Below are 11,464 nucleotides of genomic sequence, written 5' to 3'. Positions count from 1 at the left end.
ATAATATTAACAAGAACAAACATTTAAAACTAACCGAAAATACTTTCTTTAATTTAATTACGTAAATCTTTTAGATTTTACGTAGGAAAAAAGGGAACAGCCTTTTTCTTTTAATGTGCTATTGCCAATTTTTTGATTAGTACCAAAGATCTTTGGAAATATTTAGCAAATATCTCCGAAGTTGCTGTTGCTCTTGCTCGAAGATGGCCAGGATAACTCTGTGTCCTCGAAATCAACGATATCTCCCAAGTGCACGGGTCCTTTGACTGTGCGCATGAATTGCATCTTGGGCTGATCGATTAGTTGCACCCGGACTTCGGTTAGAATGCCACGGGCTCCAATCCGGTTGAGGATCTTTATGACACGAGCCTTGGACGCGACAGGTTGCGACATTTTTTGAGTAAATCTTAACAAGCTGGGGTATTAAAAAATTCGTATGCTGAGTTTCTTGAATTTAAACTTTTAGATCTAAAACTAACGCCTGACGCTATATACCAAGCTTTCTCAAAATCTAAAATACCATATCTAGTTTTATTTTAGATAAGTTATAATACTTTGAGGTACAGATCATTGCCTACTGCCAGCAGCTTATTAAGTTTGAACACTTTCGAACTTTCCCCGGAGCAGGACATCCCTCATTAGTCCTGCGAGTTCTTCGTTCTTCTGCGATCGCATCTCATCGATGAGGGACTCCTTGAAGCCGGGATCCTTGGACGGATCGAGGGTTTCTTGCAACTTCTGCTTCTCCAGTTGCAGCTGCGGTATTTCCACCCCGAATGTGGCTCCAATTCGCTCCATACTTTGGGCGCCAGTATCGCCAATTTTCGACCAACTGTCCGCTCCAAACCAAATGCACAGTGGTTCATTAAAGTCCACGACATGAGAACGAAATGGATGGGCAGGACTGCCAAATCCCATGTGGCTAATGGTGTCCCTTAGGACCTTGGCCAGCTTGGGCATCTTCTGGGAATAAAACAGCAATGCGCCACCTATCAGGTGAGCCATCGATCGCAAGCAGCGACAGGTGTGCTTCCTGACCGCAGGATCGAAGCCAGAGAACACATCGTACTTTCCACCGACAATAACCACTGGAAAGGGCAGTGGGTCTAGTTTCTCCACCTCTTTGTTTCGCTGACCCACTCGCTCCATTGTTCGCTGCTCGAGGATTTCCCTGAGCTCCGGCGCTACCTTCTCCATCATCTGCTGCGCCGTACCCCGCAGTCCCTTGTAGGCACACTCCAGATCCATCCAAAATCGCTGCGGCTGCGAGAGATCCAGCATTATGATGACGGCTAGTTGCTGCAGTCCATGTGTCCGCATGGGTACTTCCAGCAATTGCTCGGCATTGTCCAGGGAGCCCAGCTCCCAAACATTCATCACCTGCGGTGACTTGCCGCTGCCAGTCCTTCGTCCAAAGCTGTACTCCAGTGCCAGAGTTGGACGCGTTGCATGTTCCTCGCGATCAAAGAACTTATTGATGGCCGTCGTCTTGCCCTAAAGTATGAAATATTAGCATAAGATATAAGAAATCGTAAAATTTCTATATAGTTTGTGTGTTTTTGGTGTTATAGCTAATATGAAATCAGTTTATATCGATTGAACATATGTTACTATTTTTCTCTATCGATCTTAACACGTATATTAAATTCAGTCAGAAGTTCTAGGAAAGGTGCATAATTAACATATGTATAGGGTAATTACTATTTGTATAGCAATACCGTTTTTAGAATCTGATTTCAATTTCGAATATATCGGACTTACCACACACTTGCTTCCCAAGACAAGAAGCGTACGCTCCTTGGGCGCCGTTGTGGCCTCCAGTTGGCGAAGGCGCTGCTGCTCCTCCGCCAGTCGACCGGCGATGTCCTGAATGCTGGGCGTGGCACTCTCGCCGCCCTCGGTTCTCTTTTCGAACATTTTTTGAAGACGCTTGTGCAGACTGTGCAAGATTTGCGGCAAGCGCATCGCAGGAAAAGGGAATAAACTAAACTACTGCGGTTTGTTGTGCATTTCAAACCGTTGCCACTGGCAACTGCGGCAGTCTGGCAACTCTATACCGACCGTTAGATTAAATAAATGTAAATATTTGTAATAAATGATTACTTTAAATTTGCGTTTCTTTTGTTTATTGGTTGCCATCGGATCTAGTTAAGCATTTAAATAATATGATTCTTAACAATTTTTCAAAATATTTTTTTACGTAAAAAACGCCTTTCTCAATATGTACTTGCTAATACTTCGTATTCTTTAAATCGAAAACAGAATAATACTAAGAAAAGGAACCAGTGGAACTTGTCCCGCCATTGATTTGTACGCATTACAATCTTTTTTGATTATTTTCTATTCTTTAATCATAAGCCTTTTCATTGACTTTAAGCTTAAGTGTAAGAAGTGCGCAACAAAAGAGATGCATTACCAATTTGCTTTTGCTAAAGGTCGGAACATAAAAGTACAAGCAATGTACAGTGGCAAACAAAGTGGACAGAATGGACGCGACAATCGATATTGTATAAATAAAACAAGGATAACAAACAATGAAGACGAACGCGGCTGGGCGGTCGGAGGAATGCCACGGCAACCATGTGGAATACTTCGGAATACTGCTCAGTAGAGCCAGATCTCCTCCAGAATCCCGTTGTCTAGCTGCTCGGCGGGCAGAGCTTTCAGTGTGCGCAGCGTCTCCATGTAGAAGGTCAGCTCTGATGTCACCACCCCGTGCTGCGGTCCCCCATTGTTGTTCACATTCAACTTGAGCAGTTGTTCCCGCAGCTTGTCCTTGAAGTTTCGATGGACAACGCCGTAGATTTCGTGTATCTGTGCCTCCGGCAGCACTCCGGCGATGGCCTCGTGTAGTTTCACCAGGTGACGCGAGATGTGACGGAATGTCTGGGAAGGTATAGGTGGTCGCGCTTCCCAGGCATCCAGTTGAGCTGCCAATCTTTCGGATACAATTCCGTGTATCTTGTTCTCGATCTCCTTGATGTGACCCTGGTAGTCTCGCTCGATGGTCTCGTATCCACTCATCGCTTGGAAATGCTCCTTTAGCTTGGGCAGAAGCCAAAGAACTAGTTGCAGTGCTCGGGAAACCAAAGCCAGGTTGGTGCTCGTAATGGTTTTCAGGCCAGCCACTCGCATTGCTCCTGCTCCGATGATCAGTTGGCAGCTTCTCGAGTTAAAGCAGCGCAGCAGGTCTACCACATTCCTGGCATGATAGCTGGCTAACAGTGGCAACCGATGAGCACTACATCCGTACTCATACAACATTCGGATGAGCATAAGCGAAGCGCTGACCAATGTGTACGGTTGTTTTCCTTCCACCAGGAGCACGGGATTGCCTGCTCCATTGCTTATTAGATTGCCCATCTCCGGTTTGGCATAGTCTCCGGCGGCCATACGTTCGATTATCCTTTGAAACTCGTGGGGAATGTCTACTTGGCGCCAGCGCTCCTGATCCAGAAGTAAGGACAACTTTTGCTTTCGTTCGGAATGGAATCGTTGAGCGTATCGCGAGGCCTGCACTTTTAGGGCCAGCTGGAGAGGCACACTGGCCACTCCACAAATACTCCTTGTTGTCTCGCCAAACTGATCCACAATCTCAGACAGTTGTAAAAGCTCTTCCTCACTAGCTGAGCTCCTTTCCAGGCTCTGAGGGGAAACAATGTTGGCGCAACGCTCATGGCAGTAATGGCAGACGGCTTGAAGGAGTTGTTGCAATTGGTTTTTTAGTTGCTCATGGTGTCCCGGACTTAAAAAGGCTTCTGAATCTATCAGATTCACTGCATCCTGGGCGCCCACAGCTGCGTCCGCGGTTTGCTGCATGATACCGACTACAGTTTTAATTCTTTCGAGAATGGAAACCAAGGCTTGGCTGGAACGTTGAAGCAGAGCAATCCATTCGGGGAGCGTGAGCTCTAAAGCTTGCTCTCCGTGACCCGTTAAACTGATCTCCTGATCGCTGTCACTCCGCGCCAAAACCTCAATCAGCAACTGTTTTATGATCGCTCGAATGGTGGCAATGGCTTCTTGTTGGTAAGCCTGGACGAAGGAGAAATTCTGCTTGCGCAGCAGCCCCATCACAATAGCTACCAGTTTATCCTCCTCGGCACAAACGCTGTCGGTTTCCCGGAGAGCATCCGTTAGCGGTCGATTTAGATCGGCGGCAGCATAGCGCTCGAATTCTGTGGTCAGCATTTTGTCAATAAGCTTCTCCATTTCACTGAGCTGCATAGGCAGGTGCTTAAAGCAGTGAATGCCAAGGAGTTCGGCGGAAAGTATCTCCTGGGTGGTGCCAATCAAATCCAAGGCGGCTACATAGTCCTGGGTGCCCAGTAGGAGCTGCAGCATCGGTTGCGTCTTGTGTACGGTGGCCATCAGTCGGAGTTTGTCTAGTGTGAGGTTATAGTGCTGTCTTCTTTGGGCGAAACGCAGCACTTTGAAGCTGTCGACAACCGAGTGGCTGTGGAGCTCGGCCAGTGCAGCCCTCAACTGACGCACTTGGTCTGCCGCCTGTTCCATCTCAGCCAAGATAGCATGCTGCGTGGTCATGGCATGAAAGAACGCAGCCGATTTCTGCGATACCTGTTGCGCTATTTTAACTTCCACCATGTCCAGGTAATGACTAAGCTGTTCCTGCAGCTGACGGCCAGTTTGCTGATGACTTTCCGGACTGGAAGCCGATGTTTGCATGTAATTAGGAAATACCTGCTTGAAGGTAGCCGGGTGATGAAGCTGCAGCTGCGACTTTAGAAAGATTTCGGGCACCGAACTCAAATGTGTGGGTGTCTGACCACCACTTGCCGGTCCAGGTGCTCCTTGTGCTCCATTCTCCAGCGGCTTATCACGCTCCAGTTGCTGCTGCCGGCGCTCATGCCAACGATATCGCTTCCCTATGCTGCCCAAATATACGGAGAAATCAGCATGGGTTATATCTGGCAATCGGGGCGATGGGGGCACGTGACTCCGTTCCACAAAATGCTCGCCCCACTTTTTGGTGAACAGATTGCTCTGCTTTCCTCGCGAGGGATCGTTGAGCACCGCTGGCAGGTTTTGGGCCGCCGAGTACACTCCCCATTCGGGAGGCATCTCGCGCGTGTGCTGGTTGACATGGTATTTGGCGACATGGGCGTCGTAGTCGCGATCTGAGACTCCGTCCAGTGGAAGCGAGGCGCATACTCCATTGAAGCCATAGCGGCACACGAATGAGCCACCTTCTCGGGTGCAGTGACGACTTCGCAGGTGACTGTAATATGTAATAAGAGCATTTGTTAAAACAGCTTCATTAGATATGAGTAACGAATTCCAATTGAATTTGCAACACATGTAATTACCTTTAGCACTTATATATTTAGATAAAAGGAAGTTATATAGTAAGTTTACAATTCAAAATACCGAAATTATACTTGGCAATGAAAAGCTTCGAAATCACAGAGTTCTTACGGTTTTTAATTAAACTTAACTTACTTACAAAATGGGGTAAAACAACAACAAATAAGACTTCTCGTTTCGTGAGTTAGACTGTGTCTATACAATTTTAAATATTTCTACCTGCTGCCTGTGCATTTTACCTGCCATTTATCATTTCAACTCGTGCATACATATGAAGTTGAGATAAAAATGGTATTGACTCGTAAGGCTGCTCATAAAAGTTCCATTATATGGTAAGATTTCGAGGCCACTCACTTGACAAAGTCGCTGATGCTCTTGAACTGCTCCCGGGTGCAGTAGTAGCAGCTCTGCCAGCTGGGCGCCACTCCTCCGGCGATTCCACCGCCACTGGCCGTCGATAGCTTTCTGATAGCCGAGTTCGCTGCTGCCGGTCCAGAATCAACGGACGTGGCGGCACCTCCGGCAGATCTTGTCGTGGCCATAACACATGCTCTGCGCTTAGAGTGCCGCGCCGTATGGTTTCCTCCGGTGGGTTCACCTGCTCCCAACCGTTGACGTGTTATGTCAATGTTTGTTTTCTACCTTCGCTCGTCTGCCGTTCTCGCCAGATGTTGCATTTTGGTCGCTCCGCAATAAGTCCACTTTTGTTCGCTGCTCACAGGCCTTGGAATGGGCGCATTTCGTCGGATTTCTGGGTGTTTCTGTTGCTTCTGCGGTCGCTTAATTGAGCAATTGTAAGTGGAACAATATTATGACGAAGTGTAGTGTTGAAAAACGAGGGCGGTCTGGATGGCAGCTGGCGAGGGCTGAAAACGATCAAACACGTTCGTTGCCAGATGCTCTATTAATATTAAAAAAAGAAATTCATTGCTTATAACTGAACTATATCATAAAAGAACTTATGTAGTTTATTTAAGAAAAAAATTTGTTATCTAAAACAAGAACATCAAATATTTATCTAAGCATGTATGTTGAGATATATTTAAAAAATTGCATACAAATTTTGATTTATTTTAGAATAACTTTATAATTACTAGCATGGGAGTTTTTAATTTGAAATTTTAATATTTTTCATATCATTTTCAGGCATCTTATTGCGTCGTGTAAGTGTGCCTTCGAAATACACACTTCTCCCAACACTGCGGCTGGGCAAAAATCAGCTGACGACTGACAGTCGAAATTGAGCCGTTCGTGCGAAATTGCGGCGCACCGGCTTTTTGAATATTTTCGTAGAGGTGCACGAATAGTTTAGATTATCTAGCAAGTGGAATCTTCAAGGATAATCATGCGACTGGCACGACGTTATGGGATTGCACTGGTTGTGATGCTTCTGGTTTGGGCGACCGTTTTGTACTTTTGCTCCGAAAAACTCACGAACTACGACAACAGCAAGTCCAGCAGTCCTGTGGAGCTGGTCTGGTGGTCCAAGCACATGTCCTGGACACAAGACGAGCAGCGCCAGTGCGGTATTCACACATGCCGCATCACCAACAGGCGCAGTCGCCTTCCGATGGCCCGGGTTCGTTTCTAATCCAAAAGAGTCGAATGTCTTATTTTTCACATCCGGCAAACTTGATAAGAATTGGATTATGAGTAATAATATAGAGCTTAAATTTGAGATGCCGTTCCACTACTCCGTGATTAATGTAAAAACATAGCTTGGAACTATTTCATATGTTAGTTTGGCTCTGTAATGTTGCTAATTGTAGATTCATTGTAATTTGATATGAGAATAACATAATACCTCTTACATTTTCACAGGGCGTATTGTTTTACGGCTCAAATATAAAGACGGGCGACTTTCCCTTGCCTCGGGCCAAGCACCAAGTGTGGGCACTGCTCCATGAAGAGTCACCAAGGAACACACCCTTTGTATCCAATGAAGAGTTCCTTCGCCACTTCCACTTTACGTCCACTTTTAGCCGCTACAGCAACATGCCGCTGACTACGCAGTACTTGCCCAGTGGCGCGGCGCTCACCTCGAAGGATTACTTCGTTTCGTTCGCCGGCAAGTCGCGGTTCGGTTACCGTCCACCGACATCGGTGGTGTTCCTCCAAAGCGACTGCGATACGATGTCTGGAAGGGAGGACTATGTAAAAGCTCTAATGAAGCATCTTCCGATCGATTCCTTCGGCAGCTGCCTACGTAACAAAGATCTGCCAGAGAGGCAAGTAGGCTACTCCATTTGTGACCCATTTGTCATCCAATACATTTTACTCACGCATAACAATCACACGTCCTACATCACGTGAAACACCATCGTCTGTACAATTATACTATCATCATGACATCACCAAGAGCCACCGAGCTTCCCAAGATCTGTTGTTCAGAGTGCTGGGTGCAGTTGTACGGCTCGTTGCCATGTCGCCATTGCAATCCTCAAATGAAAATTGTTTCTAAACAACGAATTGCACCCAGAAACTGCTGCTGCCATCAGGGAAATCATGAAAATCTAGAAGACCCATTTTACAGCGATGACGATTCAAACACCGAGTTTCAAAATAGTCCAAAAGATGGTTCTGACCAGGATAGCAGTGAAAAATGCAGATGCACTACGTCACGACGAACTGAAAAAAACTAATACTAAACTGCAAAGGAGAGCGTAAAACACACATTTAATGTCTTTTGGTTTTGTTCCAGCTTGCAGAAGGATTACTTGAATAATCTCTATTCGCCGGAGTTGCTGCGTTTCCTGTCTGAATACAAGTTCATGATTGCCATTGAGAACGCTGCCTGTCCCGATTATATCACCGAAAAGTTTTGGCGTCCTCTGATAATGGGTGTAATTCCTATATACTTTGGCTCACCCACAATAAAAGTAAGTCGATACTTCAAATAAACCTTCCACCATCCCTAATTACTTCCTATAAATGTTGCAGGACTGGCAGCCGAATAATAAATCTGCCATTTTTGTAAACGACTTTACAAATCCTCATAAATTGGTGGAATATCTGAATAAGGTGGCGGATGACCAACAGCTGTACGATTCATATCGCCAACACAAACTAAATTATCGCAAGCCCATTTCCAACAAAAAGCTACTCCACAACCTTGTCACGCGCCAGTATCACATGGGCGATTCTTCTCCGGGAGCATCACTCTTTGAAAAGTTTGAGTGTGCTGTGTGCTACCATGTAATCAACACTGCCAGGAACGGGAAGGCCGACTCGCGTCATTACAACTGTCCCCTGGAACCGGTGTACGCTCGCCTGGAGGGTCAGGAAATTCCATCGAATGTCGCCGATTGGCGATCCATGATGGAGGTGGGCCAGTGCCAAGCCAAGATACTTGATGAATTCTTTCACCGAAACCTCCGCTTCAATGATGCTGAGTTTGATGCCGAGCTTAATCGGAGAATAGAGGCAAACAATTGTAATAATAGTTCCAACATTTAACAAGTTAACAACGCTCAGGCTGTAAGCATGCTGATTTTACCATGTGATAATAAATTTACATAAAACTATTTACAATAAGCTGCCACTTCTGGTATTTAGAACGTAAACTAAACATAAATATACCTCAATCAGGTCTTTATTTTACTGTACATATTCAATGGAAACCTACGAAATCTCTTGTACAAAATATTATTAGTTGAATAAATATTTTGCATATATGTGTTGCTTATTTTATTTATCGCAGTCTGAAATGCTTACTGCACATAAAAGAGGCGTTGAATACCGATGAAGCACTTAAATTTCCATTGGCTCTTCTAAAAAGTTATGGCCAGGTGTTCCTCTTTCACCTGCATCCATTGCAAACGATTCAAATGATGTGGAGCAATTTGTCGAATTTAAGATTTTAAATTCTTTGGAACTGTTGTCTCTACGCATTTGAACGTTGTTCTCTAAAGAAGGCGACGCTGAGACTTCTTTCATCTCTACTATGCAAGGTTTGTATGCTTCTGCAGTTCCCATATCATACGGCATTTGCCTAGGATTTAAGGTTTATCTTATGTTTTAATTCGATTTTTTTTGCTAACAAGTTACTTACTCCGTCAGAGTATCACTATCATAATACATCTCATTAATAGGCTGCGCATTTCTTGCAGCCTTTTCGAACTTTCGATTCGGTTGTCTTCCCAACCTAATCATCTCTCTTAAAATGACCGCCTTATAGAAGGGCTCTGAAGACATCACCGATTTTGGTTTCGGTTGACGCAAATGCACTGCATCTGGATTGGCTCGTTTTTTTGTACATATTGGTGACCATTTCAAGCCATTGTTTAGCTTTCTTCGATAACTATTCCTGTGCTTTTTTGATTGACGGTGACCATGGCATCCGATGGCTTTTTTAGAGCTCAAGTTTTCAGAAGGGAAATCCTCCAAGCCACAGGAATGCGGCTTGTCCAGGTCCTTGATTTGAGGAACTTTGAATTGGCAGCCCTGAATGGAACGTACTGGTTCTTCGGCGCCACAGCCAATGCAGCGATTTCTATATGGAGTCGTGTAATTCGGCATCGTTAAATACATATTTTGCTAATTTTAAACCAATACATTTATGTTTAAAAAAAAGTGCTTTGGTAGTAAGATGATCTCAATGTTAACGAGAATTTTGCTATGTTTTAAGTTCTACTCCTTACACTGAAACTTTATAAAAGTCTGGATAAGAAATATTTGTAAATGGTTGCTAGATTAAACAAGAAACAAGCTGCGAGGTTTATTATTTCCATCTAATTTCCAAATGATTTAACATAACACACCCAATTTAATAAACGCTCTAACGTGGACCTCTCCATTTACATCTGCCAGTGCATCGAGGGCATGACCTCCTTGAGTTGGCCCATGTTGACGATCCACATGCTGCCGTTCTTCATCATCTCCATCGCGTGGATCATTTGCATGGCTGCCTCCTCGGGCATTTGGCGCTTGGCGCTCTCGATGGCCTCCACCATGGACTCGGAATGGTGCCAGGTGACGTTGTCGCGCAGATTCATCATCATCTCGCTGTTGGTCAGTCCGGGGCACATGGCCATGAACATGACGCCGGTCTTTTGGTAGATCATTTTGTCACCCATGGAGCGGGTGAATCCCAGGATGCCGTGCATGGCAGCGGCATAGACGGCAAAGGCGGGCGCAGGTTCCAGGCCATAAACGGAGGACATGTTGACCACCATGCCACCCATGCCCATCTGTGTCTTGTCCATGTAGGGCATCGCCATCATGGTCGAGTGGATCATGCCAGTCTGGGAGAATAAACATGAAGTTGTAATACCAATCACTATTTTAAGTATCTATTCCTTACCAGATTCATGCCCATCGTGGTGTCCACATCCTTGTCGAGCAGGACATTCTCGGCATTGATCATCACATCAATGTGGCCCATCATTTGACCCATTTTCTTCATCGCCTGATCGATCGACATCCTTTCCATAAGGTTCATTTGCATGAAGACCACTTTCACGGACGGATTAATGGCCTGCAGCTTCTTCATCATCTCGACGTTCTCCATGCGATGCATAATGCCCATCATCTTGATGTCCTTCTGCATCAGCTGCATCATCATCTGCCATCCAGTGCCGCTGAAGCTGCCCACGTACACAACATTCTTACCGCTCCAGTCGAACATCTTTGCTTGGGGTTAATTATTTGGGTTGGATTGTGATTGGGATGAGTGAGGAACTCTGTCTGATGTCTGAGCTGGTAGGTGGCTGCTCTTATATAACAACGCAGATGCACCCAGTCCAGATGTCTAGCGCATTTAATTTGAGGACTTTTTTGCAATAACAGATTGCAATAACATCGCCATAACTTCAGCTATCTTCCACGGGTCAACAGGTGGAAGATCAGGTCCCTGCACATTGTTGATACTTTCAGTTGCAAAAGACGACAACAAGACCGTCGCCAGCTGTTGCCAGTAGGGACCAGATAAGACAGCCATCGACGTGGAGGGCGTTGGCTGGTCCAGCTGATCCCCAGCCACCTGGCGACATATCAATATGTCGACTGGGTTCCTCATTATAAACTGCAAACATTGTTGCAATAATTAGGAAACGTTGCATCAGATTAGTGTGATATTTTGGTGCATTACTTAAATAAAAATTTAAACATTCATCATCATTATGTGTACTCATGATTATAA

The 11,464-nt window shown here is 45.2% G+C and overlaps 6 protein-coding genes across 7 annotated transcripts; 1 reads left to right on the top strand and 5 right to left on the bottom strand.

Moving 5' to 3' along the window:
• Positions 1 to 22: 22 nt before the first annotated feature.
• Positions 23 to 517, bottom strand: LOC6527856 (40S ribosomal protein S28). The gene has a single exon (XM_002088892.2). The coding sequence runs from the start codon at positions 391 to 393 to the stop codon at positions 163 to 165; it is 231 nt and encodes a 76-aa protein (XP_002088928.1). The 5' UTR covers positions 394 to 517; the 3' UTR covers positions 23 to 162.
• LOC6527855 (cytoplasmic dynein 2 light intermediate chain 1) lies at positions 513 to 2,180 on the bottom strand. Its single transcript, XM_002088891.3, has 2 exons — positions 1,762 to 2,180; positions 513 to 1,494 (listed from the first exon to the last, which is right to left on the bottom strand). Exons 1-2 carry the CDS (start codon positions 1,963 to 1,965, stop codon positions 592 to 594), a joined length of 1,107 nt encoding a protein of 368 aa, XP_002088927.1. The 5' UTR covers positions 1,966 to 2,180; the 3' UTR covers positions 513 to 591.
• A 145-nt stretch (positions 2,181 to 2,325) lies between these two features.
• On the bottom strand, positions 2,326 to 6,157 carry LOC6527854 (vacuolar protein sorting-associated protein 54). Its single transcript, XM_002088890.4, has 2 exons — positions 5,680 to 6,157; positions 2,326 to 5,239 (listed from the first exon to the last, which is right to left on the bottom strand). Exons 1-2 carry the CDS (start codon positions 5,865 to 5,867, stop codon positions 2,605 to 2,607), a joined length of 2,823 nt encoding a protein of 940 aa, XP_002088926.1. The 5' UTR covers positions 5,868 to 6,157; the 3' UTR covers positions 2,326 to 2,604.
• Positions 6,158 to 6,496: 339 nt separating this feature from the next.
• LOC6527853 (alpha-(1,3)-fucosyltransferase B) lies at positions 6,497 to 8,849 on the top strand. Its single transcript, XM_002088889.4, has 4 exons — positions 6,497 to 6,904; positions 7,147 to 7,553; positions 8,027 to 8,204; positions 8,266 to 8,849. The coding sequence occupies exons 1-4, from the start codon at positions 6,671 to 6,673 to the stop codon at positions 8,779 to 8,781; spliced, it is 1,335 nt and encodes a 444-aa protein (XP_002088925.2). The 5' UTR covers positions 6,497 to 6,670; the 3' UTR covers positions 8,782 to 8,849.
• A 50-nt stretch (positions 8,850 to 8,899) lies between these two features.
• LOC26535751 lies at positions 8,900 to 9,983 on the bottom strand. Of its 2 annotated transcripts, none has more exons than XM_015199176.3 (2): positions 9,377 to 9,980; positions 8,900 to 9,316 (listed from the first exon to the last, which is right to left on the bottom strand). In XM_015199176.3, the coding sequence occupies exons 1-2, from the start codon at positions 9,853 to 9,855 to the stop codon at positions 9,076 to 9,078; spliced, it is 720 nt and encodes a 239-aa protein (XP_015054662.1). In that variant the 5' UTR covers positions 9,856 to 9,980; the 3' UTR covers positions 8,900 to 9,075. The 2 variants fall into 2 exon arrangements, with proteins under 2 accessions (XP_015054662.1, XP_039227635.1); XM_039371701.2 differs by having other exon boundaries at positions 9,314 to 9,334; positions 9,377 to 9,983.
• A 26-nt stretch (positions 9,984 to 10,009) lies between these two features.
• LOC6527852 (fat body protein 2) lies at positions 10,010 to 11,022 on the bottom strand. Its single transcript, XM_002088888.4, has 2 exons — positions 10,628 to 11,022; positions 10,010 to 10,568 (listed from the first exon to the last, which is right to left on the bottom strand). The coding sequence occupies exons 1-2, from the start codon at positions 10,949 to 10,951 to the stop codon at positions 10,122 to 10,124; spliced, it is 771 nt and encodes a 256-aa protein (XP_002088924.1). The 5' UTR covers positions 10,952 to 11,022; the 3' UTR covers positions 10,010 to 10,121.
• Positions 11,023 to 11,464: the final 442 nt, after the last annotated feature.

This window comes from Drosophila yakuba, chromosome 2L, assembly GCF_016746365.2.
Source record: "Drosophila yakuba strain Tai18E2 chromosome 2L, Prin_Dyak_Tai18E2_2.1, whole genome shotgun sequence".
Taxonomy (NCBI): Eukaryota; Metazoa; Arthropoda; class Insecta; order Diptera; family Drosophilidae; genus Drosophila; species Drosophila yakuba.
The sequence above is the reverse complement of the archived record's forward strand: the minus strand, read 5'-3'. Positions and strand labels throughout refer to the sequence as shown.

What these genes read in the sequence shown, in the direction of transcription:
- LOC6527856 (XM_002088892.2), bottom strand. Translation starts at nt 393, where the DNA reads ATGTCGCAACCTGTCGCGTCCAAGGCTCGTGTCATAAAGATCCTCAAC.
- LOC6527855 (XM_002088891.3), bottom strand. Translation starts at nt 1,965, where the DNA reads ATGCGCTTGCCGCAAATCTTGCACAGTCTGCACAAGCGTCTTCAAAAA. An exon ending in TCTTGGGAAGCAAGTGTGTG is followed by an intron (nt 1,495 to 1,761) that starts GTAAGTCCGATA and finishes TTCATACTTTAG; the next exon opens with GGCAAGACGACGGCCATCAA.
- LOC6527854 (XM_002088890.4), bottom strand. Translation starts at nt 5,867, where the DNA reads ATGGCCACGACAAGATCTGCCGGAGGTGCCGCCACGTCCGTTGATTCT. An exon ending in AGCATCAGCGACTTTGTCAA is followed by an intron (nt 5,240 to 5,679) that starts GTGAGTGGCCTC and finishes TACATATTACAG; the next exon opens with TCACCTGCGAAGTCGTCACT.
- LOC6527853 (XM_002088889.4), top strand. Translation starts at nt 6,671, where the DNA reads ATGCGACTGGCACGACGTTATGGGATTGCACTGGTTGTGATGCTTCTG. An exon ending in GTCGCCTTCCGATGGCCCGG is followed by an intron (nt 6,905 to 7,146) that starts GTTCGTTTCTAA and finishes ACATTTTCACAG; the next exon opens with GGCGTATTGTTTTACGGCTC. An exon ending in TTGGCTCACCCACAATAAAA is followed by an intron (nt 8,205 to 8,265) that starts GTAAGTCGATAC and finishes TAAATGTTGCAG; the next exon opens with GACTGGCAGCCGAATAATAA.
- LOC26535751 (XM_015199176.3), bottom strand. Translation starts at nt 9,855, where the DNA reads ATGTATTTAACGATGCCGAATTACACGACTCCATATAGAAATCGCTGC. An exon ending in GATAGTGATACTCTGACGGA is followed by an intron (nt 9,317 to 9,376) that starts GTAAGTAACTTG and finishes CTTAAATCCTAG; the next exon opens with GCAAATGCCGTATGATATGG.
- LOC6527852 (XM_002088888.4), bottom strand. Translation starts at nt 10,951, where the DNA reads ATGTTCGACTGGAGCGGTAAGAATGTTGTGTACGTGGGCAGCTTCAGC. An exon ending in CCACGATGGGCATGAATCTG is followed by an intron (nt 10,569 to 10,627) that starts GTAAGGAATAGA and finishes TTATTCTCCCAG; the next exon opens with ACTGGCATGATCCACTCGAC.